At 39.1% G+C, this 27,702-nt stretch overlaps 1 protein-coding gene and 1 long non-coding RNA gene across 8 annotated transcripts in view; one reads left to right on the top strand and one right to left on the bottom strand.

Moving 5' to 3' along the window:
- Positions 1-27,702, top strand: part of LIMA1 (LIM domain and actin binding 1) — a 116,448-nt gene that overhangs the window by 36,604 nt on the left and 52,142 nt on the right. Inside the window, exons 1-2 of one of the 4 annotated variants that reach the window (XM_077170868.1) lie at positions 411-511; positions 26,888-27,029. In XM_077170868.1, the coding sequence (XP_077026983.1) occupies positions 26,911-27,029 (119 nt within the window). In that variant the 5' untranslated portion in view covers positions 411-511; positions 26,888-26,910. Of the gene's footprint in view, positions 1-410; positions 512-1,064; positions 1,207-25,776; positions 25,964-26,887; positions 27,030-27,702 lie in introns of those variants that run through there. The other 3 variants (XM_077170870.1, XM_077170869.1, XM_077170871.1) reach the window with 3 other exon arrangements.
- LOC143691813 (uncharacterized) overlaps positions 12,440-27,702 on the bottom strand; it is a 72,726-nt gene continuing 57,463 nt past the window's right edge. For 2 of the 4 annotated variants that reach the window (XR_013179700.1, XR_013179703.1), the window contains 3 exons: positions 17,592-17,986; positions 16,880-16,980; positions 12,440-12,954 (listed from right to left, as the gene is read on the bottom strand). This is a non-coding gene — a long non-coding RNA (uncharacterized LOC143691813). Of the gene's footprint in view, positions 12,955-16,879; positions 16,981-17,591; positions 17,987-23,833; positions 23,915-27,702 lie in introns of all 4 variants that reach the window. The other 2 variants (XR_013179699.1, XR_013179702.1) reach the window with 2 other exon arrangements.

Here is a 27,702-nt window from a genome sequence, read left to right as displayed (position 1 = left end):
GTGTCCTCCAAAATGTTTCACCCTGCACAGAACTTACTCCGAAGGCGCCAGGACCCTAGCTGGGAGCTGGCCTAGTTGAGTTTAGAATAAAATTCCCAGTAGCTCTTGAGTCAAAACGCAGTAACTCTGAGTCGGAGGGATCCAGGACAAAATAGCGACGCACAAAGACCGAGGCTGCAAAACTGCAGGGATTCTTCACAGAGGAGCAGGAAGAAGGCAGGAACCCGAAGGAGCAGCCACGCCTCTGGCAACGCCAGCGCCACGCGAGGCAGAGAAAAGCGAGCAGTCGCAAGGGCGGTGCACGCAGCCGTCGGCGCGCACGCTCGCCCCGAGGCCGCGCGGAGGCAGGCTGGCGTGCGCGGGCCCGCGGCGGCGGTGGGCGGGGTCCGGGGCGGGGCTCTGAGCCGGACTGGGGCGGGGCCGCGGGTGCTTTAGGTGCGGGAGCTTGCTGGCGACAGGTGCGCAAGGTAGATCGCCTGGGACCCACTGCAGGGCTGGTAGCAGCGCAGAGGTAAGATAGCTCTTAGCCAGGCAAGGGCCTTCTCTTTCCACATTCTCCACAGTGGGAGAGTGCGCGGAGACCCCGGCTTCCTTCTCTCTCCCGCGATTGCTGGGGCTGAGAGAGTACAAGGAGCATGAGCCCCTCCCCTCGAGAGCAGTGGGCGATGCTCCTCTGCCCTTTCTTCACTTCTAGGTACTATTCTGGGATGAGGAGTAATTATGTAGGACTGAGCCTTTGCTACCTAAGGGCGGGAAGTGATAAGACCACCTCCTTTCCCACCGGGAACACTCCTTTCTAACTGTATACTTTTTTGTTGTGTTGAAGGAAGGTGGCAGTTCATTACAATTCAATATACTGTCCCAGAGAAATACTCGGAACCCTTCCATTCTCCATTTTCAGCCATTCTTTCCCTGTTCGATTTTTCTCTCCTTCCATTCTGCAACTGAGCTTTGTTTAGGACACTTGCACCCTTTGAGGTAATGTTGGGAGCATAGCAGTCCTTGCAACTGGATGTGTACCCCCGAATTACTATCGTGCATATATCGTTGGCACCTGTCACCACCATCCGTAGGTGTTAATATTAGGTAACTGTACACCCCTGGCTACGCCTACTAAAGCCTGAAGTTGTAGGTGCTTGGAGCGAACCATCTGGCACCCTCACTTGCCTCCTCACTGGTTCTTACAGCAACGCTTAACTGATCCTGGTGAGAGATATTTGAACTACTATTGTCTTGCACCTAATTCCCACCTTTTAAAAATCCGCCTAATCCAGTTGGTTCTACTTACTTGACTTTTCAAGTTAGTCACAGGGATTTAGAGAGTTATCAGTCTTTAAGACAATGCCCCTTTTGGGGAGAAGTCTTCATTTGTATTAAGGTAGTCTTTATCTTTTGAGTTGTGATTAAATGGAATATTTTTTAATGGAATGCTTTTTATTTACATAATTACTCATACTATTTACAAATGATAAACATGTCAAGAACCATAAAATAAAACTTTCTTTTGAGGTATGATATAGATACAAAATAAGATAACCCTCAACAAACATTTTCTTATTTCCTGTGGTGTTATCACTTGATGAAGGACAAATTTTAGTTAGACCTCTCATAAGTTATAGAGTTGCAGAAAAGAAGATTTAAAAAACTGTATGTATACTTATATATACTTCTTTGTTTTGCATTGACAGAACAGCACATAACATGGTACTAGATAATTTTAAGAATTTATTCGAGGGCCAAAACAAGTCCCTCTTATTGTGTCAGTGCCCCAGTGGATTCTAAATTCAAACATCCTACCATTAAAAAAAAAAAGTTTAAAACCAAGCATGGTAGGCAAATCCACGATGCAATGTATAGTATTAGTGATGTCAATGCTATACTAAAGGTCAACTCACAGTGCAGTAGAAGCCAGAGAATATAGGTATTTCCCTACTTCCCTTTCCACTTTTCCTTAAAAAAAAAAATCAACGACGACAGCAAAACTTTTGAGTGACAATACGTAGTTCTCTCAATCTGTGTGTTTGTATAACTGTTAAATTTCTTACTTTGTATTCTACCAACTCGGTGGCCTTTTGAGGGTGTGATTAATTTGAAGATGTTATTAATACTGTGGCATTTCAGTAAACAGTGATGGAGCCATTTTCACTGTTCTGGGCTAAGACCGAAAGCGTTATCAGGTAGTCCTGGAAGTGTGGAACCTCTGGAAAGAAAACAGTGTATTGACAGCTTAGCAAAGCATTGCTATTTTGTAAAAATTGCTTCATTGTGTAACTTTGTTTAACTTGGTATACTCAGACTTTTTCCAGACTCTGGTTAAAGGTGGGGCCAAATTTCAACCTTCTAATACTTTATCCTAGGAAGAGAAAGCTTCAGAAGTGAAAACAATTCTATTAACAGCACATCTTGGTGATAGAGGATATGTTTTCCTGCTAAGGTGCACTCTGTTTTTGGGATGATGGCAGGGTGACGGGAGTTGTGGCGCAGAAAATGTCAAAATGTTTGAGGATTGTTTGCTATTTTGGTGATCCGAAGTCTGTATTTACTCTTCAGAACTCTTCATAAAATTGCAGGCGGTTATTATGGTAATTGTCTTCTGTGTGCCAGACAGTGTTCTAGTATACCGAGGATGAACATTCTATGTTTTTCATTTTCTTAACAGTGCTTTTGAGTTAATAATACAAATGATGGTTATTTTGGTATTTAAGCCATGGTACATGATGAACACGTTGATTTGACGTTGCTTGTCTCCTTTCTTTCTGTTTATACTCCAAGCAGTGGTCTTCACCAAGAATTTTTGGAAAGGTAGCAGGTGTATTTGCATGTACTTTGGATATCTACAATGATTATGTTGAATTGTCTTTTGTCTAATCCCATTCCCCTTTTTATTTGGGTCTTACTGTTTTAATTATTTTGTATTTGGGAGGGGGGACAGTCCTTTTGTTTATTAGGAGCTTTTGGGGGAAAGCTTAATGAGTGGAGTGATAAAGTGGGAAGTGTTCAGAAGTCAAAATTGTGATGTTTTGAAGGCCCGTTGTTATGAGGGGCCAGAGCCTGTGACTGATGAGGCAGCACTGTTAAATAAAAAGGGTGCTGGCTTGAGAGTCAGGATTCCCAAATTATGCTTCGGATAAAGTGCTATCATTAACCACTTAGATGATCCTTGGCAAGTCATTCATCCTCTCTGAGCCTCAGCTGTAAAATGAGAGGGTTGGGCTATTCATCCCAATCTCTCTGTTGAAAGGATGACTTTTGAGCTACTACTCTCTTAGACATTGCGGAATTAGCTAACCTAGTCCTTCATCCATTTTGGACATATGGTGCTTCAGGAAGGACTGAATGCATTAAAGAATTTCCATTGAAGTAGCAAGCCTTAGTGGAACAAGGTGCAGTTGAGCTCTTTTCCTCTCAGGACAGTAGAAATTGCAGATTGGTATTTTTAGGTAACCCCCATAGATCAACACTTGGGAACCTGGTGAATTCTGTCACAAGAGCCCTACTGGGCTATGCCACAAACCCCCATAATTTCTAATGGATACAAAGCAGGTCTCATTTTATGACAAGAGGTTGAAGTTATTTAACAACTTCCACTATTCCATGCAGTAACTAATCTTACTGTTTTCCTTTGTGATTTATACGAGCTCTGTATTTTTAAGAATATTATTTGTCCTGAGTCATATATTTAACCAGTTGTTTACCTTTTAATTTAATTTTGTGTATGGTATGTTATTAATATATTCATCTTTTGGGGGGGGGGGCATGGGCAGGCTCTAGGAATCGAACCCGGGTCTCCAGCGTGGTAGGCGAGAATTCTGCCACTGAGCCACCATTGCACCACCCCTACATACATCTTTTTCTTTGGGATTTCTTTTGTTGCTTTTATGTTTAGAAGGCCTTTGCCATCTGAGATGGGTTAAATTTTCACTTTCATTTCCTTCTATTTTGTATGGTTTAGCTTTTTATATTTAACTCTCTAACTTGTCTTGAATTTATTCTGGAGTACCAAACTAATATGTTTAGTGCTTTCACATATCTTCTAATCTACAGGTCCATATTTCCAACTACGCGTTAGACTGCATGGATGGTCCATATGCACCAAGTACCAGCATCCACCTGGTCTCCCTAAGGCAGAAGCTTGACATTGTCTTTTAACACTTCAGTCCTTCTCTCCTCCCACAGTCAATTTCAAAATTTGGTTGATTCTACCCCTATAGTAGTGATAACTCTTTAATCAGTTTTCCAAATCAGAGCCTTCTTAAATTTGCCAGAGTCCTCGAAGTTGACTTCGGTTTTCCCCTTTAGTCCAAAGTTGTGAAAATATGGTTCCCTTGACCTCCTACATCACAATTATCTGGGGTGTTGGTTTAAAAGGTAGATTCCCAGGTCCCATAAAGATACAGATCAGTATATTTGGGGATATATTGGGGTTTGGGAATGTGCAGGTGCCTCAGGAGATCCACATCACGCTTAAGGTAAACCAATATGTCCAGGTAAATTAAACCCAAATTTCTCTGCTGCCATTTAAGACCCCCACACCCTGACAACCTGTTTTTCCAGGCTTATCTCCCAGCCCACCCACTCAGCAGGGTAGCCATATGACAAGTCACTGTTTCCTGGACCTACCCTAGCCTTTCCTGCCGCTGTGCCTTTGCTTATGTAGTTCCCATAGGCTAATGCTCCCCACCACCGCCACTCCTGTTGAAATACTTATTCTTAAGACCCCAAATCAAACGCTACCTTTTCTAATTTCTTCTATTTGAAGGAATGGCTCCCTCTCCAGTTTTCACTGAGCACTTAATTTTTACTTCATTTTTTTCCCTTAATGCTGTCACTATTTATTAATTCCTTCCTTGGAAGCTTATAAGCCTTCTAAGGGGTGGACCCATACTTTTCCTTTTCATTTCATAGCCATTATACATATAGTAAGCAATTAAATACTCAGAGAGTATGTGAAACATATTTGATCTTCCAAGCACACTATCATATAACAATTTTGGCTTTGTGGTTCACTTAGAATGAAAGTTAAATCTTTTGCTATTGCTTATAAATACTTATTTATTTTCTGGCTGCAACTCATCTCTAAACCTTCATCTCATAGATCTCTCATCACTCACTCCTAGCCATATCATTCCTGCCACAGGGCCTTTACTTTTGCCATTTCATCTGCCTGGAGAACTCTTCCCCCCATCTCTTCTCTTCACCTGGTTAGCTACCTAGCTCCTCCCTATCATTCAGGTTTCAGGTTAAATGGTATTCCCTGACCACTACCTAAAGTAGCTACCCCCTTTCCTACTACCACTCCAATTACTCTTGTTGTATTTCCTTCACAACACAAATCACAGTCAATTGCCTTTCCCCAGTAGAATGGAAGCTTCATGAGAGCAAAAGACCTGTCTATTAACATTAAATCGTTAATTCTTAGAGCACTGCCTAGCACATGGTAAATGCTCAATACATATTTAATGATGTAATAAATAAGTCTTGAAAATAGACTTCTCATCTATCATAGTCTTGTTTTGGTTTGAAATCTAGTGTTTTGTTTGCTTGTTTTGTTTTGAGTCGGTTTGGGTTTCTTTGCAGTTCAATTGCTTTATGCACTTCTTATTTACTAATATTAATCTAGCAAAGAGGAGACAAAAAGCTCACAAATACTCTATAGTTTCATAAGATGCACTACAGGAAAAAAAGTGACTAAGAAGGATGAACAGTATCCTGTGGTCTTGGTGGATGCATTCTTGGGGAAGGTGGACCTTGAAGTACTGGTAGAGGGGTCTCATTCCTGGGGGTAGGAGGGGATTTTGTGTGTGTGTGTGTGTGTGTGTGTGTTTTTAATGGAAAACAGCTAGAGTAGTTTCACCAGGGTTTAGATCAGATAGAAATCTCGGAGGATCTCTGACGGTAGGAGGACAAAGGTTTAGATATTGTGACAACCTAGGATTCAGTTCCATCTGAGGGCAGGTTTTCCAAGGTATTCCCAGGATGCAGGATGCAGGCTACTGTTTTACTACGACTGATGGCATCTACTTCTAAGGTTATTATTGCAGGGCAATACTAGTTGACCAGTTCTCATTACACTTTTAGAAGCAAGTGTATCACCACTAGAATCCAACAGACTAGAACCCCTAGCAACCAGAATTTTTCTTCTGCCCTTCTTCTCTAGGAGAACTATAAATAAGAAAGCTATCTAGAATCCTCCAGGAAATATGAAATTATTTTCCTTATACTGTTTTCCCTGAAACAGGGACAGTTTACTGATTAGAAAGATTTTCAGCAACAGCTTTAAACAAGGCATTTCTTGTTAGCATCTAGTTGAACCAGACAATGTAACTAATCAGTTCTAACTTCTTTCTATTTTTCTTTATTGGGTAGCCTTATTTTAAAATTCCACTATTTCCTTGAAAGTGGCTTGAAATTTTATTAATAATAATAATGCTTACTTTTATAGCGTTTTGTAGTTTTCAAAGTATTTTTACTTTTATTCTTTAATTTAATCATCCTGACTATGCCATGTGAATTAATACCTGTATTTGAGATGAAATAAAAACTAAGGTCCAAAGAGTTGCTTGGCTTTCCCGTGGCAACTGAAAAACCTTTATCTAATAAATGACTCAGTATCTTTTTTACAGTACCATATTTGATGTAGTTTTTAGGGTATAAATATTAGAATTCAATAAACATTAGTATGAAAATGTTTATAACTGATCCTTAAGAAATCAGATACCTGGCAGTGGTCCAGGTATGTAGCAGAATTTTTTATATTTTCTGTGTGATTTGATAATTCTGTGTATGATCAGCCTCTGCTTTGTTTGTCTTTGATTAAAGTATTGTTCTGTGTTAACTTCTCAGATTTTTACAGAAAGGAAAGATTAGGGAACTTGTGTAGAGAAGAGTCACTTTTCACTGAACTCGTTTTAATTCTCCTGCTTGAAGGGATTGGTTAAATTGCCTTGAACTGGCTCTTCAAATTGAGCAAGGCCTGAAAAAAAACATCAGCTAAAATTTCAGATAAGAAGGGTGGAAGCCAGGCCCTTCCTGGAAATGGCGGGGAGTGAAACTAAGAAGCCCTGTTTTGGAGAAAAGTTCATTGATTATTAAGGACAAAGGACTGGTATAAGAAGGTTATATCTTTAAGAGAAGCAACTTTTTAAAAATAAATGTGTGCATTTCTTCTGTTTTAAATCTGTAAAGAAGAATCTTAAATTAGCTACTTTGTCTTAATTAAGTGTGGAATTGGCAAGACCTGTGAACAAGTCATTTATAGGCAGATACTTCTGTAAGTGGGACATTTTTGAGAGATGAGGCAACTGAGCATAACATTTTTTCATTCATATAACAGTTATATTTTGAGTTCCTGTACTATACCAGGAACTGATATTTGGTGCATCTGGTATCAAAGTATGAATGGTACAAAGTTTATTAAAGGAGACGTCTGTTCAGAGTAAACAAAAACTTTGTGTAAAGTTCTCAGTGAAGTATTAATTTCCACATTCTTTTTTCCAGTTAACTATGTCTTTCTCTACTTTTCACTTTAAATTCGAAGTTACCGGCATAATTATCTGTTTTCTTACTGAAAGACATATTCCTTACTATGTGTGAAAAAAAATTCTGGGGTAAAAAAAAAAACAACAACAAAACGCTCCATTGGATTATGTTTGCCCTTACAATGAGTTAATTATCAACTTGGGGAAAGACCAAGTAAATAAATAACAAATTAGATTATTTGGGAGATGGTGGAATTAAGACAAACTTGGACTAGAGCTGGTAATTTTTTAATTTAAAGGGGGAAGAAAAAGATAAGAAAGCCTCTTAGGTAGTTCTTCATGACATGTTTTAGACCAAAGACAGTTTTTAAAGTTGTAATTGGAAGTTACTCTTCTGCCTATCTAAAGATTTGTGACGGTTACCAGGATTAAGTAATAAACTAATTTGGTTTCAAGAATACAAGAAGAAAGATACTCAAATGAATGAATAAAGTAATAGAAACCATAGAGGAAGGTTATGGTTATATCACTGTCAACTTAAACTTTTCACAGTGATATTGGTAAATATCAGGCCCTAAGAAGGTATAATATGAAAAAGATTTAGAGTTTTCTGGTACAAAGAAATGGTCCTAGGGTTTTCAACAGGTCTGGTGTTCCTGGTAATCGCTACCAGTTTCTCAAAGATGACATTAGAGGCGCTTGCTTTTTATCACTGATTTAACAAATAAATTGACCCTGAAATACAGTGTACACTAGCACTCCTTTTCTGTTTTATTCTGTCTGCTAGAAGTCATTTTGTTTCCAGCTCAGCCTCCTAAAATATGAATAAGAACTAACATTTCCTTAACCTCTTTGGACCTCAAATTCTTTATCTATAAAGTGGGGACAATAATATAACCTACTTCTCAGTGCATTATTGTGAGGGTTAAATAAGTTTATATATGCAAAGCAATTAAAATAGTATCTGGCTCATGGTAAACACACAATACATGCTAGCTTTTTTTTTTTTATTACCAACTACTGCCATTATTATTAAGTACTGAGCTAAAAGAGCATTTTATCGATGATGAAACTAAGGTTTAGAGTAAATTTCCTAAGGTTAAGCAGTAATTAAGACCCAAGGTGCAGGCTTGAGCTGAAAGTGGCCTGGGGCAGAGCCAGCTTACATGTGGAGCAGGCTGGGGTGCCTATTGCAGCCCTTACCATTTCTAGTTTAGAGACCTAAAGTAAGGATAAGACTGACCCAGAATACCTCTAGTTATTTGGAAGATACAGCTTGTAGGAAGTTATTAGAGCATGGACATTAGAATCTTTCAAACTGTTTCAAATCCTTGGTCTTGCCACTTAACTAGGGCTCTGAGATCCTGAGCAAGTTATTTAACCTTTCTGAGCTTCAGTTTCTTCCTCTGTAAGATGAGAATAATATTTGCTTCATGGTATTGTAAAGATTAAGTAAGATCAGGTGAAATAACACATGTGAAGCACCTGGCATATGACCTGTGCTCAACAAATGACCCCCAGGCTTATGTTAATGTAACCCAAACTTTTAGCTAAAAGTTCTGACACTGCCCATCAAGATCTTGGGTGACCAGGGTGTGTGTCTGCCTCTGTGCTCTCGCCTAATAACCCTGAGATCAAGCCAGATCTAAACTCCCAAAGCTGGTTTTGTGTTGGAATCATAGGGGAACCTTTTTAGGAAAAATTCGAGGTGTTTGGACTCCACATGGAAAATACAGATTCCATAGATGATCCTGATATTCAAAGCACCTAACCAACTGAGAAGCACTAGACTGGCTAATAGAGGGTAGCAGCTGAAGCGCAAGCCAAAACAGTGTTCTTAATGCCTGACTTCTCACAGGGCTGTGCTCTGACAGGAATACTAATGAACAGTCAAGGGGCGGGGGTGCAAAGGGGAACTCTGCAGAATGAAGATCTCATCTGTATAGTTAAGCAACATTTCAATTTGGAAAGAATTTTAATGAGCTCTGGATAAGAATCAGACACCAGGAAATGACAGCTGCTGTGAGAGGCAATTTTAATTGTTCAAGGAGTTACACATGATATTCAGAAAGTCCATCTGCAATTTACAATATTAAGTTGTAGAGATAATAAACAATTTATAAATGACATCTAAAAAATAAATGTAGGGGGTGCCAGGGTAGTTCAGTAGTAGAATTCTCGCCTGCTGTGCAGGAGACCTGGGTTCGATTCCCAGCCCATGGACTTCCCCCCAAAAGCAAGCAAACAAACAAAACAAAACCAACAAAAAAATTAAACAAATGGTGCTGCAATAACGGGATACTCACATGGAAAAAGGGTGAAATGTGACCCCCGCCATATAGAATACCAAAAAAAAAAAGTGTAGTCTCAAAAAGTAAATGTATTTAGCGGTCATAAACATTTGAAAATATGCTCAATCTATTTCATAATTAAAGGAATGAAAATGTACCATTTTTCATCCCTTTTCTATCAGATTGGAAAAAATAGAAATGATTACTAATCTGCTGTGTTGACAAAAATATGAAGAATAGGCTGCTCATATAGGTGATGGTTCAAATATAAATTGATACAAAAATATATGTTGATGTAACATTTTTAGTGGAATTTTGGAATGTCTAAATTTTTAATAGGACTTTTGAATTAGAAATTTACCCCATAGTTACACACCTCCACACTGGCAAAAATGCAAAGATCTCATTGCATTCTTGTTCATAATAACAAAGAATCTAAAGCAACCTGTTCTAGTTTGCTAGCTGCTGGAATGCAACACAACAGAGATGGATTGGCTTTTAATAAAAGGGGATTTATTTAGTTAACTATAGCTCTTCAGAGGAAAGGCAGCTAACTTTCAACTGAAGTTCTTTCTTATGTGGGAAGGCCCAGGGTAATCTCTGCTGGCCTTCTCTCCAGGCCTCTGGTTTCCAACAACTTTCCTTGGGGTGATTTCTTTCTGCATCTCTACAGGCCTGGGCTGAGCTGCCAGTGCTAAGATGAGGTAATGCTGAGCTGCTTGGGCTGTGCTAAGTTGAGTCTCTCATTAAAGCACCAGCCAATTAAGTCAACATCATTCATTTGCAGCAGGCACGCCTCCTAGCTGATTGCAGATGTAATCAGCAACAGATGAGGTTCACATGCCATTGGCTAACGTCCACAGCAATGTAACTAGGCACCTTCATCTGGCCAGGTTGACAACTGAATCTAACTACCACACAACCTAAAGGGTCATAGACAGGGTCCTGGCCGAAGTATTTTGTAGTATCAAATGGTTGAGGTAGATCTTAATGTTCTGATGCAGAAAGATGTCCAAGAGGGAAAAAGTAATAGCTGCATAAAACCATTGTTATTTTTCAAAATGCAGGTGTTAGCATGTGATGTGTGTTAAAGTCTGTGTGCCTCAGTGTCCTTATCTGTGACATAGAAACCATGATAGCATGTTTCTCATGAGTTGTTGTATAGATATAATGAGATGATATATGTAAAGTTCTAAGAGCCGTGACTGACACACTATGCCATGTGTTTGCTGTTATTATATATAGACACTGTAAAAAGTTTATGCTCTAAACTGTGACAGAGGTTACCAGTAGAATTGGCTTGGGGAAAGGGATGGAGACTTTGGTTTCTTATATTATATATTTCTACATAATTGATTATAATGAGCAGAACCATCCCTTGGCCTCTGCCCATTGAGGCTAGACAGTGAAGAAACTGGCAGCTCCAGTTTGGAATGCTAGTTAAGACAGAGGAAGAGAGATTTCCCCAAAGGGAAGAGGGAAAGTGAAAGAGAATAGTGGAGTGGGGTGAAGGGAGACTTGCTGAAGGATTCCACAAGGGCTGCTGAAGCTCCCTTCAAAAAGCCACTGACCTAATTCAAGATTAAAAGTTTAAAAGTTGTGCAAGAACCTTAGGAAGGCTCAATGTTTACATCTGGACTCATTAAATCACTCAGAAAGTGGCATTACTTCTGGATGAAAACTGCAAAAAGTAAAGTGCCTAAAATAAACATTTTAGAAGAGGTATGTAGTTTTCTAATAATTATGAAATAGAAATTTTTGTTGTATTTTAAGAGGCCAGTAATGTCTTTTCAAATAATTTTATTTTCTCCATTTTGTATTGTAGAGTCATTTTAGCAATAATAAGTCAAACAGCTGAAGTACTTTTATTTATATATTATTTTTAATCAGAGACTTAGGACATGAACCTTGTTAAGAGAATATTACATGTAAAGTAAGCTAAGCTCAAATAAGTGTTCTGTTAAAATAATGTTTATTGAATGTGTCTTAAGGACACAGAGGCATATTAAGATTGACAAAATCTGACCTGGACCTCAAATAATGTGCCAGGCACTGTTTTGTATTTATTATCTCTTTTTATATTTAAAACAACCCTGTTGGACAGGGTTTTACACAGAAGAAAAGCCGGGTATAGAGAGGTTGTCATGCATCTGCTAAGCAGGATATCAAAATTGGAACCACTTGTAGGTAGGGCAAACTACAAGTAACACACACCTGAAACAAAAGGCTTATAAAGTAATATTTACTTATAGTTGATATGATGCACTCTGATATTTTCTATTACGTGCTATCCTTTATCATTACAACAAACAAAAATGCTGATTCTAACTACTAAAATTGACTTCATAACTCACTAGTTGTAACCTGCAGCTAGCTAGAAAAACACTGAGCTATTCTAACCCCTTCACTTTACACAAGAGGAAAGCAAGGACAAGAAATTGAGGGTCACATTGCTAATTAGTGGCAGATTAAAGATTAGAGTCCAAGCCTGTTGGCTCCTTGTTTTAACTTTTACATCTCAATAAATTATAGTTGTCTTCATAGTCAGTAGATAAAAATAGAATTTCTGTTTAGATACAGTGTTTTTAGCCTGTGCAAATTTTTCTAAAGCAGCATTTAAAGTCAGCAACAAACCAGAGGACAGAAAAAATAAAATAAAAAGAACTCAATTTTATTATGATACATTGGTCTACACAATGATTTTGTGCAGTCTGGGAAGGGAAGTTCTTGGTGAACCTAGATGATGGGCATCAGAGTAGGCAGATCAAATTTATCAGTTCAGTGTCCCAGATTCAATTTTGTCTAAACCTCACTCTCCTCTTAAAGGGCAGCATTTTCTTTACACTGCCAAATTTGAATGGAACTGAAGTGAACAATATTTTCTGCTGTAGTTCTTCCAGTTTTCTTAGAATGCGTATAAGTCTTAAACTCTTTAATTCAGTGTTTTCTAATGTACAGTGGTGAAACTTCTCACACTAGAATCACTTCAAGGGGCTTGTTAAAAATGTGAACTTCCTGGAACCTATTCCAGACATAAAGAATAAGAATCTTGGGATGGGCTCTGGATAGCAGAACTTTAAGCAAGCTTCCTAGGTCATTCTTACATACACCCAAGTTTGTGGCCTGTTGCATTAATTTTTTTCTCCCTTTTAGGTTTCATCTTCTCTCCCTTTTGGCTTTGTTACCTGAAAAGCCAAGTAGTTATTCATTAGCATTTGTAAGAAAACACTTAAATTATACCAACAGAGGGAGTTAGTTAAAACAATCTAGATTGATAGGGTTCAGTTTTATTCTACTTGAGTTTAGTGCTAAAGACTCTTTTTTGATGGCTGTGTCACTGGTATTCCCATAATTGAAATGATTTTTTTTTAAATAAACACAACCAACTATTTTGCTTCATTTCCCCCCCCAAAGCATAATGTATAAAAACAGCTAATTCCAACTTTTCCAGATACCAGGGATTATTCCCTTCATGTAACAAATATTTGAATGCACACCATGTGGTAGACACAATTTTGAGTTAAAATACAATGTGATCTGGGGAAAAAAAATACAATGTGATCAGTTATAAGGATAGGTCTAGTACTTGGAGAGCTTAAGAGGCACCTTCTTGTCTAGACTTAGTGGGGTCAGGGAAGACATCTGGAGGAAAATGTCATCTTAACTGGGCCTTATAGTGTAAGGCCAAGGAGGGCCTAAAGCATTTTCATACAGAACAGCATTGTACAGAAAGGTCTGGGATCAAGAGAGATAAGTTGGACCTGCCAAAAGATGTGAGGAAAATTCACATGGAGTCCATATGTGAAAGAAATAAAGGGGGGAGGGTTTAGTGTTAGAGCACTTTGTTGATTAATAATAAAGATTTATTGAGCACTTATTAGATGCTAGGTAGTGTTGTATATACTTGATATTCAGGAACCTGTTTAATTTTCCCAACAATGCCAAGAAGTAGATTCTATTATCTTAAGTTTACCGACAAGGAAATGGAGACAGAGTTTAATAATTTTCCCAAGAACACATAGCTAATAAATGGTATGAGATTTGAACAGCTAGACTGATCATGGCTTGTGTTCTTAACCTCTATGGCATCCTCTCTCCACTGTGTGACAGTATTAGGCATTTTATATAGAATTTTTGATGAGCTAAAGGTGATGATGTACTCTGTAGAGAGGTGAATAAACTTGCACATGGTCACCACAATTAGAAAGAAGCAGAGTAAGAACCTGTCCTCAAACCTTGTACACATTTTGTTGCACATTATCTTCAAGTTTTTGTTTGATATGGACAGAAACTCATATGCTAACTCCTCTTTGGAAAAAAATTATTTGTGATGAAAAAGACAATGTGAGGAGTTAGAGCTAGGTGAGAATGATATATCTGGTTTGGACATTGTTATGTGGTGTATGTATGGGACATATGAAGCGATCCAGCATGCCGTGGAAATTCTAGGACTGGAAGCAAGTAAGTCGAAACTTTGATGCAGCTTTGGGAATCATCTGGTTTAAGTGACCTTTGCTGACTTGAGAGTACGTGAGCTCACCTAGAGAGAGAAGAGAAACTGACCCTTGGGTTATGCCTGGGAGCAAGGCTCAGTGAGGGAGAGAGAAGATTCAATGTGCAAACTGAGGATGGTCTGAAAGTCAGGAAAAGAATCAGAATTCCATTTAAGAAAAAACAAGGGTAAGTAGAATTTCAAAAGATTAATCAACAAGTCAAATGCCAACAGAGAATCATAAAACTGAGACAATGCCCTTGAATTTGACAATAAGTCATCTTCTGCAGAACAATTTCAGTAGGATGGTGGGAGTGGAAGCCATACCCAAGTGGGCAGGGCAAGGAATGGAAGATGAGGAAAATGGAGACTATATATAACTGTGAAGATAGGAACGAGGTGATGTAATAATTTGAGAGAAAAAAAGAAGGCTTAGAAGAAAAAAGATTGGTTTTTTAATCCATATATACAAATTTCTTGTATGTGTGTGGTGTGAATATATTCATGTATATGTACACACACATACATATAAGAAATGTATGTTTTTTTTTTCAGTTTGAGAGGGCATAGTCAGAGGCGGAGATGAAGTGAGATCCTGGGAAGATAGAAGGCAAAGACCAAGAGTCCAGGTGGACTTTTGTGACACTTGTTTTTTCCTCCTGACATAGGTGAGAAAGGAGAAAGATTATATTAGAGGGTATTTTATTTTCTTTTTCTGTGTCCCTGGAGTGATAAAATGTGAACGTGTGTAAGTGCTTAGTGAAAGTTGCTCTGAACGCTTATTACGTAGTTCTTCAATGTGCAACCCCTAGAAGTAAAATTGCTTCCCAGAGTTATATGACTCTTTTTTCATTGCTCTTGCTCTGAATCTAGGTGTTTTTTTAAGGCACACAATTTCCTTAGAAGGATAGGTAATGAGGTAAAAGAGAGATAAAGTATTATTCAAATGATGCTCTTCTAATGCAAACATCTACATCCTTGTTCACACTGGAAATTTTGATTAATGTTATAATTGTCCTGTTGTCTGGGAGACATGTCTCTGCAGCTACCTGGCTGAAGCTTTTCCGTAAATAGTGGCAGTGATCATTCTAACATGCATAAAAACTTTGCCTAGTACAATGTTTTGTGCATAGTATTTGAAATTATTTAGTGCATCCACTTTTTCCATATCACTTGAGTTTAATTTCAGAGTTTGAATGAGCTAAACTTACTGAATAATTCATAGTTCTGAAAAAAAAATGTATGTACTTTCTCAACAACTTGTCCTGGGGCTGCATAAACATTTGGATAAAATTTCATTCAAGATAAAATTTCATTCAAGAAATAGTTATTGAGTTTCTTTTATTTAGAAAGCAATTTACTAGATGTTAGGAGGACAAGAGGCAAAGAAAATCTGTACCCTGACTGCAAGGAGCTTTCTGTCTAATAGGATTTGAAAACTATGATAAAACCAGGGAAGTGACTTGTGCTGGTGGAGAATAGAGTGAGGTAGTTCAGGGAATGGATCTTTGAGGAGGTAGCCTTTCCACTGAATCTTTTCCTTTCTTTCCTTTTTGTATTGCAATATTTATTTGATGCTTTATTTTAAATTTTACTGGAATGATTATTTCTACAAAGTTTAATCAAAGAAGAACTTCACTGTGTGTTTCTTTTCTGGGCATTTTCATTATTTGTTTCATTAATTCCTGAAAATAATTTTATTGTAGAGAGAAGGGGGTGATAGTGTTGAAAATGATCTGCCCTGGGGCCAAATGTGCTGGATCAGCCACTGTTTGTAGCCTATTGGGAATAATAATAACAGAGCTGTTGTGAGGGTTAAGTGATTTGTGTTGGTTAAAATAATCACTTTAAGGGTGTCTGGATGGTTCGGTGGTAGAATGTTTGCCTTCCATGTGGGGGACCCAGGTTTGATTCCCAAACCATGCCCCCGCTCCCTCCAAAAAATCACTTCATAATCATTCAAACCTAAACTTATAAAATGAAGGAAGCCTGCCAAAGTAGAGGAGGGCGTCTTCCATCTGGAAACATGAAATAGTAACTTTCTGAAAGACCCCTTGTGGTTGAAGCCTTGTGTAGGAGTGGGGAACAGGTGTAATTTTGTCTCAGGTGCCAGGGATGGGGTTGGGGTGGGGGGAGGTGCCTCCTGGCCTCCCTCCATGGCCCTCCTCCAGCTGGTGATTCCTCCATGTGGGGCCAGGAAACAACAGAAGGACCCCCTTTTCCCATGCAGCTTGGGAATCAAAGTCAGAAAAGGAAAGCTTCAGAGAGCAACATCTCAAGTTTAACCATTCCTTTCTGCACAGAGACAAGTGTGGGTGAGTGGGAGCCCTGGAGGTGGCCAGGTGTCTACTGCTCAGACTGGTTGGCCAGGTGGGCTGGGCGGGACCCAGAGGCTGGGACTCAGAGCTTCTGGGCTTCCCACCTGGTCGGTTTCATTGGCCATGGTGCCTTCTGGGCCAGTTCCAGGGCTCACTGGGCTTTCCTAATGAGCCCAGCATGTGGTTCTGCTCCCAGGGCTTCTCATCCCTACCAGTACCATCATCTTGAAGAGCTCTCTAGACTCTGAATACAGCACAAACATGTCTATTCTCCTTACCCTGAGGAGCAAGAATACCCACCTTACAGATAAGGAAATTTAGGAGAGCTTCATTACCTTCAAGATGGCAGAGTCCCCTCAGCCAACAGAGGCTCCTTTCTTTGATGTCAGCATCTTCTTGTTCTGTGGAAAATAGAAACAACACGGGCCTCACTGAGTCTTGAAGAGCCAGAATCTTGGTTTGGTAAGGGAGGGCTAAGTGTGTAATTAGTTAAACTATGAGCTCCTTGAAGGCGGGAGCTGACTGGTTCATCTCTGTTCTCAGGGCCCAGAACAATGACCAATATATACTTGGGAACTGATATGTAATAGTAATCATCATTATGCTAGAAACTATATGGGCACACATTCCATGCATTCCTGTGAAGCTGGTACTCTTCTTATCCATTGTCTCCATTTTACAGATGGGAAACTAGAGTTCAGAGAGGTTAGATGACTTGCCCAAGGCTGGTACATGGCTGAGGTTGGAATCTGCATCTTTCACAAGCATTCTGGATAATTCTGGTACAGGCAGTCCCTTACTTTGAGAAGCACTGTCTTAAAGGAGGACACCTTGGGGACCTTGTTTTTTCCTATCTGATAAATCAAGTATTAACTTGAGCCTTTCTGATTTCATACTTGGTTCATGTGGTCCTGTTCCTTAGGCAAGGTGGGTGGCCTTTGGGTCAAGGACCCCAGGTTCTCTTCCTAGCTCTCTTACTAGGTAGCTGTGTAATTTTGTATCAATCACTCACCTTCTCTGGTCCTCAGTTTATCTCAACTGAACTTGAGTGCTCTTTAATCTTCCTGATGCTCAGAGGTGGTCTTAGGAAACAGGAGCAGAAATCCAGGAGCATAAGACCACTGATGGAACCAGCACTTTCCTTTTACCAGATACTTCATATCTGGCTTTCAACAAAAAATTACAAGACATACTTCTTCCCAATGAATGGCAATCCTTGACTTCCTAGTCACATGGCCAGGTACACGATGATGTCTGCTGGTTTCTCCCTTCTCTCCTGGCTTTCACTGCTTCCAGTTTCTGGCGTTCGTGGCTTCCTCTCTGAGCTTCTCTGAGCTCTGTGTGTGCCCTTGTTTCTCAGCTTCTCTCACTTTTCTTTCTGAGCTTCTCTGGGGCTCTCCATTGAATCTTGAAAGGTCAATAGATTGCATAGAGGTTAATATTCTAGGTGGAATGACAAAATATATGGCAATTCAAGGAAGGAGAAACAGGTAATGCATAATTTTGGAGATTCTAGATCTCTTTCCAGAAGTCAAAGTTCTATTCTATTTCTCTGTCAGAGAAGGAAGTTACAAATATGCAAAGGGGGAATACTAGAATGAATCTCCTGGTGCTTGTATTGGAGTCAAAAATATCAGTATGAATTTCTGGTTTATAAAGTATGTATATATGCAGATAGCTATAGATATGTGTGTAAACATGGTTTAGTACACATACAATATATTTCCTGGTTCTGTCCACTGAGTAATAGTGAACACACCTAGTTTCCAGATCTTGATTTCTCCAATAAAAGAAACCTGGAGGAGTGGTTGATTCCAGGACTGGGGAAGGGTAATTACAACCTGAGCCTGGAACACCTGTAGTCCTAGAAAGTAAAGAAGTGTGCCCCCAAAGAGGGGGGTTGAGTATGTCAAAAGGACATAAGAGCTGTCATGGTCAGCTTAATCAAGTGGATACGATGACCCATTCTGTGGATACCAGTCAGCCTCTTTCCCCAGCAACTCCTGTCATTGCCCAATGGGCTCATGAACAAAGTGGTCATGGTAGAAGGGATGGAGGTTATACATGGGCTCAGCAATATGGACTTCCACTCACCAGGGCTGACTTGGCTACAGCCATAGCTGAGTGCCCAAACTGGCAGCAACAGAGACCTACACTCAGCCCCCAATATGGCACCATTCCCTGAGGTGACCAGCCAGCTACCTGGTGGCAGGTTGATCGCATTGGACCGCTCCCTTCATGGAAGGGGCAGTGATTTATTCTAACTGGAATAGCCACATACTCTGGATATGGGTTTACTTTCCCTGCATGCAATGCTTCTGCCAAAACTACCATCCATGGGCTTACAGAATGCCTTATCCATCATCATGGTACTCCATACAGCATTGCTTCTGATCAAGGAACACACTTCACAACAAATGAAGTACCAGAATGGGCACATGCGCATGGAATTCTCTGGTCTTACCACATTCCCCATCATCCAGAAGCAGCTGGATTGATAGAACAGTGGAATTGCCTTTTGAAAACACAATTACGGTGCCAACTAGGTGGTAATACCTTGAAAGGCTGGGGTAATGTTCTCCAGGAAGCTGTATATGCTCTGAATCAGCGTCCACTGTATGGTGCTGTTTCTCCCATAGCCAGGATCCATGGGTCCAGGAACCAAGAGGTGGAAATGGGAGTGGTACCACTCACTATTAGCCCTAGTGATCCACTAGGAAAATTTTTGCTTCCTGTCCCTGTGACCCTGAGCTCTACTGGTCTACAGGTTTTAGTTCCAAAAAGGGGAGTGCTTCCAACAGGAGAAACAACAGTGATTCCATTGAACTAGAATCTAAGACTGCCACCTGGTCGCTTTGGGCTACTCATGCCCCTGGATCAACAAGCCAAGAAGGGGATTGCATTATTGTCTGGGGTGATTGACCCTGACTATCAGGGGGAAATAGGACAGCAACTACACAATGGAGGTAAAAAAGAGTTTTCTTGGACTATAAGAGATCCCCTAGGGTGTCTTTTAGTACTGCCATGCCTTGTGATTAAAATCAATGGAAAAGTGCAGCAACCCAAACCAATGGTTCTGAAACTTCAGGAATGAAGGTTTGGGTCACCCCACCAGGCAAAGAACCACAGCCAGCTGAAGTGTTTGCTGAGGGTAAAGGGAACATGGAATGGGTAGTGGAATAAAGTAGTGATAAATATGAGCTATGACCATGTGATCAGTTACAGAAACAAGGACTGTGATGCTGGTTTGTTCCTGTTATACTATTTAAGTTGTAAGATATCAAGTTTAAGAATGAATATCACCCAAGGTCTTGCATCCTATTCTGGAGAGAGTTACTGTGTTTCCAGTTATATGCAGGACAGTTGAGTATTGTTAGGTGAAAGAAAAAAATGTGTGTTTTAATGTTTTTTATTTAGAAATTAGGTATGGTTTAAGGTTATATATATAGCTGCCAAGTTGACAAGGGGTGGACTGTCATGGTCAGCTACATATGTCAACTTGGCCAAGTTGTGGTACCTGTTTGTCTGGTACCTGTTTGTCTGGTTGGGCAAGTAATGGCCTGTCTGTTGCAATGAGGACATTTCATAGAATTAGATCATGATCACGTCAGCTGCATCCACAGCTGATTCCATTTGTAATTAGCCAAGGGGCATGTCTTCTGCAATGAGTGATGCCCAATCTAATCACTGGAAGCCTTTTAAGGAGGATTCAGGGGAGACAGTCTCTCTTTCTGCTTCAGCCAGCAAGCCTCTCCTGTGGAGTTCGTCCCAACCCTCCATTGGAATCGTTGGCTTCACAGCCTGCCCTGCGGAGTTTGGACTCTGTGTTCCCACAGTCACATGAGACACTTTTATAAATTTTATATTTGCGAGTGTTCCCTGTTGATTCTGTTTCTCTGGAGAACCCTAACTAATAAGGAGCTAAACTGAAAGAACTCCAAATAGTGGAAGCCTGAATAATCTGAGCAACAAAATAAAATATATAACAGTAGTATTGGATTATAATCCATAAAACAAAATAAATGTCCATGTGTCCATGTTAATATAAATAAATGAGTGAAAGGACATTCTTCCTTATAAAAGGAATAAGGGAAATAGAAAATCACTGTTAGAAGACCACAGTAATTATTGCCACAGGTAAGAGCCACCCATCAATGCCCAAATTAGGAGGTAAAAGTTTAAGGAGGGCAGACAATGGTGGCTCAGTGGTTTGGTTCCCAGTGCCTGCCCATTAAAAAATAAATAAATAAATAAAAATTTAAGGAGAGGGTATTTGTATTTTTTCACAGTATCTTCCCCCAATTACTTAAACTTTCTAGTGGAGACATATAGCAGATACCATCTTAATAAAGTGATCGAGGTTAAAAATCTTCACTCATAAGACACATTATTGTCACGTACTCTCTGACATACACTGAGAAAGTCATGTCACCTAACCCCAAATTGACCGCCTCAAACTAATCTGAGAAAAACATCACATTAAACAAAACTTTTTGGGGTGGGGTGGTGGCGGGGGCACTTTCTTACCTTCTAGCACTAAGAGATGTTCCAGGCTCATCTTGTATTTATTCTACCTCAGCCCTGAAATCAACTACTTCTCCAAGAAGCCCTGTTTCCTTTTATTGGAGAAACCACGAAACAGAAATAATACCTGACCAGTACTCTTCACAAGTATCCAGGTCACGAAAGACAAGGAAAAACAGGAACTATCATAGATTGGAAGAGACTTAAGGAGACATGACAACTAAATAAAGTGTAGGATCCTAATAGAAAAACTGGTGGAATTCAAATAAAGTCTGTAGTTTAGTTAATAATCTTGTGCCAATATTAATTTCTTAGTTTTGATAATTGCACTATGGTGATATAATATGTTAACATTAGGGGAAGCTGGGTGAAGGATATGTGGGAATTTTTACTATCTTTGCAACTCTTTACAATCTAAAATTATTTCAAACTTAAACATTAAAAATAAACTATTACATTCCAAATTTTTTTTCAAGTATGTGAATTTTGTCACTGTTTTTTTTGTACAGAAAATTATGTGCTGGGCAGTGCATTCATGGCTCGGTGGCAGAATTCTTGCCTGCCGTGCCAGAGACCCAGGTTCAATTCCCAGTGCCTGCCCATGCAAAATAAATGAATAAATAAATAAATAAATAAATAAATAAATTCTGAAAAAATATATATGTGGGAACATATTTCATTTTGTCCATATTTAAAATTCCCCTTTGCACCTTGAAGATTTTTAGGTTGGTTAGTTCTTTTAATTAGCTACTCCCTTTTACCTGTTGACATTCAAATTAGAAAAAGTTTTTGGTAGAAAAACTTTAACATTCTATAATCAATTTCTTAAAAATAGCACTTGCTCTTAATAAATAAGTCTGTGGAGCTTTTACTTTGTTCTAATTTTTTAGGCTGTGTACAGGCAACTATACCACTAATACAAGTAACCATCTCAGGAGAAAAAAAAAACAGATTGAATTTATAAGAGTATAATTTTATTACTGACTTTATTAGGGCTGATTATGGTAGCAGCTCATTTGCTTTTTGTCCCAGCATGGTTTCTGGAAGACAGTTCCTTAAATCAGGTGAGTCCGTAAATGAATTTATTAGGGTAGGTTTCCTGGAGCAGTTATAGACCTCACCCTAAGCGAAAAACTCCAGGAAGTAGATATCTGGGGCCAAATTTCCCAGTGAGTCACCGCCCAACCCTTAAGCTTTCAAGGACTTTTGCTCCACAGATCTTTGTCTACAAGTTTGATAGTTCACCCATAGGACCTTTGGCTGTAGTGCTACCTGAAGCTATATGGTGTGATAAAAGAACAAAGTACTGGGAGCCAGAACTCTAGCTCTAATAATAACTAGCTGGGTGACTTTGGGGAAGTTACTGGACCTTTATGTGGCTCAGTTCTCTCATTATAAAAGTGGGGACTTGATTCCTTGATTTCTAGGCTTCTCTCTCGAAGTAAAAACCTGTAGTGTGTATCTAAAACAAACTGCAGGCATTCATCTTACTTCTCAGCAAACAGTTCCTCTTTCTATGTATCCCATTATTGTTTGTTCTTCCGGTCTCTGAGGCTAAAAATCTTTGAGTTATCTTTGTCATATTTCCCTTAATTCTTGTACACAATGGCCAACACAATCCAGCTGTTCTTCCTTCACAGTTGAAGTGGTAGTAGAATGCATATGATTTAAGAGGATAAGTTTTGGAGTCTGAAAATACTAGATTCTGCTTGGGCCATATTAGCTGTGTGACCTTTGGCAAATCATTCAACCTCTTGGAACCACAGTTTTTTTTATGGAAAGAACACTAGTCTGTCTCCCAGGATTGTTCTGAGGATTAAATAAATTAGTAAGTGCCCAATAATTGATAGCTGCTGTCGTTATTTGTATATGGCAGTGCAATGGGTTGGATCTTATGTCATCTGGACCTTTGGACAAATACCTAAGAATATTGCAGCCCAGACTGAACACCTCCTTCTGGAGGGGTCTTTCCAATTGTAGTATATTCTCTTTGCATATTTAGCAGGATTTTCAGGATTAAGGAATATATCCTAAAGTATATGAATGGAATATTCATTTGAGAGTCAGCAGGTGAATGAGGGGAAATACCATAGCACATAAACGAAGAGGTACTCATTCACAATGCAGAGTATTTCAAGCGGGCCCAGGTAACTTGACATTTCCCTGAAAGCAGGAATGTTTATTTCTGATGCTCACCATTCTGGGAATATACTTAACCACTACTCCCTTACTGAAAGAGAATTTTTTTTTGAAAGAAAATGAGCTTTGGAATCAAAATCTGCTACTTTAATAGCTAAGTGATCATTGTAAAGTCACTAATCTCTCTGAATCTCAGTTTATCATAAAGGTAGGATAGTACAACCGATTTTGCAGAGTGGTTGTAAGGATTAAATGAGATATGTGCTTCACACAGTAGGTGTTTTAAAACATTAGCTTCCTTCCAAGAGTCTTATTCCTAACCTTATTCTTTAATTTTTAGCTTCCTATTGTATATATCACTGAGAGTTTTCTTCCTGACACATGTATCTTAACATGTGTAAAGCCAAACTCCTTCTTCTTCTTCCTATCTTTACTCTTCCTATTAATGGTGTCATTAGATACCATTCAGAGTGATGATGCCAATTCTGATTCCTTCTCTTACCCTAAGTCCGTTTTATTCTAACAGCTGTCAATTTTCTTACCTCACATTTCTGTTCCTACCACTTCTACTCTAATTTGCACCATGCTTACCTCTCACTTGGACAGTTTTAGAATCTGCTTGACTAGTCGATTAGACTCCAGTCTATTCTCCTCTTAGCAAATTACACGCTGCTGCAAAATAATCATTAAAGCATTGCTCTCATTTAATGTCAGAGACTTTCTATTTTCCACTACACAGACTGTGGACAATTTACTACAGAACTCTTATCTTAAAGACATGGCTGCGCAGGCCACGGTGACTCAGCAGGCAAGAATGCTCGCCTGCTATGGCTGAGGACCCGGGTTCGATTCCCGGTGTCTGCCCATGTTAAAAAAAAAAAGAAGAAAGATGTGGATTTTTTTTTATTTGCCATAAAGTTCACACAAGTGCTAAAGAGTAGCACATTAAGACTAGACTTCGTCTCTGCTCACTTGCAGACCAATTCTTTCCATTATTGGAATGTGACACAAACTACCTAATCATGGTTTTTAAAGACCCTTCCCAGTCTGGTCTCATTCTGTCATTCCCTATTTCATCTTCAACTTCTCTTGCACCCTAAAGTCTAACTCATTGAACTATCCTGTCCTGTGTCAACTCTCTAGTGGTGCTAATGCTATTTCCCCAGCCTGAGATGCACTTTCCTCCTCCTGCCCTCTCTTGTTGAAATTCTGCCTGTTCTCTAAGTTCCACCATATCCTGATGTCTCTTCTCTTCCCTTCCACCAAACCAAAAGATCAGGTCCTATACTCTAAGACCATGCTTTGCCTCTTACCACTTTTTGCCTCATTGTATAATTATTTGTGTATGTGTTAGCAAGCCCAACAGATTGTGCACACCATTTGAACAGGGACCTTGCCCTACATCCTTTAGTAAGTAGTTACTCATTAAGCTAGTGCCAGAATCTATCAAAAATCATGTGCTGATTTTTTTCCCCTGTTTCATAGGATTCTAAACACATTGCTCAAAAAAAAAAAAAAGAAACCCACAGTGTGCTTCTATGAAGAGCAATGTGGTAAGGATATGAGCCATCTCATTCCTTGAATAAAAGGTATGCTTATACCACCCTGTGCCAAGATGTTCTCACTTTTCTTGGCTTCTTGGGCAAGAGTAATCAAAACTTGGAAATAGACTTAGGAAATTAACTCTTTTTTCTTTATCACAATGAGTCCCTCAATCAAATGCTTTTCCTTTTATATGAGCAGATTTGAAAAAGTATCTTGAGCAGATTTGAGAAAGTATCTTGTGTGGTTTTTATCCCACTTTGGTCCAGAATAGTTCCCCTGTAGAAGAATTCAGATTTATACCACACTTACACTGGGAGCATAATTGTAACAAGTGATGTCTGAAAGTATTGGCCAGTATTTCCTAAACTTGGCTTACAGAGTCACTGTTGTAGTTTTACATAATTGGTTTATCTGAATTATTTGCTGCTTCCATGTTTTTTTCTTTTTAGAGAAAGGGCTAGCAGGGTTTGGTGGATCTGTCAGCTACAAACTGGAAGGCGAATAGGCATATACGTATATTATTTGGTATATTCAGTTTTATTTCAAAGAATCTGTGTTAGAAATAAGTTTATTTTATTCATGAAGAAGAGGCAATATTAAAAGAAAATCTAAGACTAATATCTATTGCTTACTTATTCTGTATCAAGATCTTTTCTTCCTTATTTATTCCTCATAAGAATTCTATGAAGTAAGTACTGTTACATAGATGTGAAATCTAAGTTTTAGGGAAGGGCATACAGCTTTATGTGGTGGGACCAGCACTCACGCTTGGGTCTGCCTGTAATACCTGGGCCCCTCACCATCAGCAGGTACTGCTCAACTGGGATTTGAACAACACACAAAAAAATGAGTATTCTTTTCAAACAGAGCTGTAGTTGAAAGAATAAGTACTACATGTGGAAAAGTATTGTGGTCTTTTAGGGTTGTTTTCTCTCTTCCTTTGCCTCATAGGACTAAAATCTCAAAGTGTGAAGTGGCAGCCTAAGTGGCTGGATCAAGCACACCATGTGTTCCGCTGTTGTCAAGGAAGTTGAAAGCAGTACTTGATACATTCTACCAGAGCAGTTATGCTCTGTGGTTGTCAACAGAGCTGTGAGCAGTACTTTAATCTATATTTTTCACTCTTCAAATAAGGAAACTATTGACTCATTTCTATTTTACCTCCTCTGGACAAAGGTTGGAACTCCTTTGGCAATTACTAGAGAAAAAAAAAGCAAACAATCCAGGTTAATGGGTAGGGACTAGTTGATGTAAAGGGTAAGGCTTTATGTATCTTTGATTGGAAGGCATTGTAGAAAAGATTTTAAGTATCAAGGCTTTATCCCCTGAATTTGTAAGTACTTTATACTTCTCCTGATTGTTAAAAGGCTTTAAAATTATGAGGATGTTAAGAAGAGCCAGGCTAATATATCAGATTTAAAATGCTCTTACTAGTACTGTAGTGTACCTAACATTTTAAATATATTATCTCCTCTAATCCACATCAAAACCCAGAAAGGTATGTTTTAACCTCATTTTTCACTGAAGAAACTAAAATTGAAAATATTACATAGTTTGTGTTTATTATGATTTCAACTGAAGACTAACTGTTTTTCCTCAAAGTCCTTGCTTTTTCTTTTATACCATGCCGTGTCCATAGTTCTCTCCCCAATGCCAAGCGGACAGTGCTGCAGAGCTTGGGGAGAGAGGGCTGTAAAAGGAGCTTGGATATAGATAGGACCTAATTTGGACCTAACTTTACTGAAATGCTGATTGTCCCTTCCCTGGGATGTAAGTCAGAAGAGGGAAACGTTTCGCTCCAGAAGTGTCTTTGGCACAGACTTAAGTTTGGGAAAAGGCCAGTCGAGTTTTACACAGTGGGGTTAGTCACAGAATGATGAAAGTGGAAGGGACCTTGAAACTATCTCATTGTATAGGAAGCTACAGCCCAAAGATACTGTCATGTAACCAAGATTGCAGTGTTTGGTAGAACTGGTAGAGGATTGTGGTCTGCTGATCTAAGGCTGTATGCTCTCACTATACATGCCACACTCCTTCAAGTTCTTGGATGCAGGAAAATCCTCTTCTGTGTCTAATATTCTGACTTTCTTTATTACCTAGGTGTTTCAGGATCTGTAAACAAGATGGACTCAACTCCATTTAATAGACGGCAATGGACTTCACTATCACTGAGGGTAACTGCCAAAGAACTTTCTTTGGTCAACAAGAACAAGTCATCGACTATTGTAGAAATATTTTCCAAGTAAGTGCTGATCCTGGTCCAAAAGGACCATCTGTCCTGAGCAAACATTACCATCTGGCAGAGAAATTGGCAAAGGAAGTACATGGTGTGAAATGTCTTTATTGAGTATCTCCTGGATTTTAAGCACCATACAAGGCACTGTACAAAAGGAGGATGATGATAATAATCAGAAGACATATTTTCTGTCCTTGAATTTTTGTTTAGTTGGAGGAAGAAAAAGTTACAAACACAAAAGATAATTATAAAACACATAATTACCAAGTAAAATGTCAGCAGGTCCCAAATGAATATGAATGAGGACTGGATTAAGAATAAAAGAGGCCCCTGTAATGGGTGGGAGCTTATCAGGAATGCCTTCCTGTTGAGATGAGTTTTAAGGCAAGTTTTGAGTGCTTGAAGGGACTGTTAGATATACTCTCTACCTGTACTGTCTGATGTGGTAGTCACTATATATGTGGCTATGTTAATTTAATTAAATTAAAATTTAATAACTTAAAAATTCCATTCAGTTGAGCTGCAGTAGTCACATTTCAAGTGCCCACTAGCTCCATGTTACCATATTGGACAATACAGAAACAATTCATCATTGAGTAGACTTCTGTTGGACAGTGCCTGTAGGAAAACTATGGCCCACTGGCTGCCTGTTTCAGTAAAAAAGGTTTATTGGGAGAGC

Source organism: Tamandua tetradactyla, chromosome 7, assembly GCF_023851605.1.
Source record: "Tamandua tetradactyla isolate mTamTet1 chromosome 7, mTamTet1.pri, whole genome shotgun sequence".
Classification (NCBI taxonomy): Eukaryota; Metazoa; Chordata; class Mammalia; order Pilosa; family Myrmecophagidae; genus Tamandua; species Tamandua tetradactyla.
Note: the sequence above shows the minus strand (reverse complement) of the source record. Positions and strands in the feature narration are given on the sequence as shown.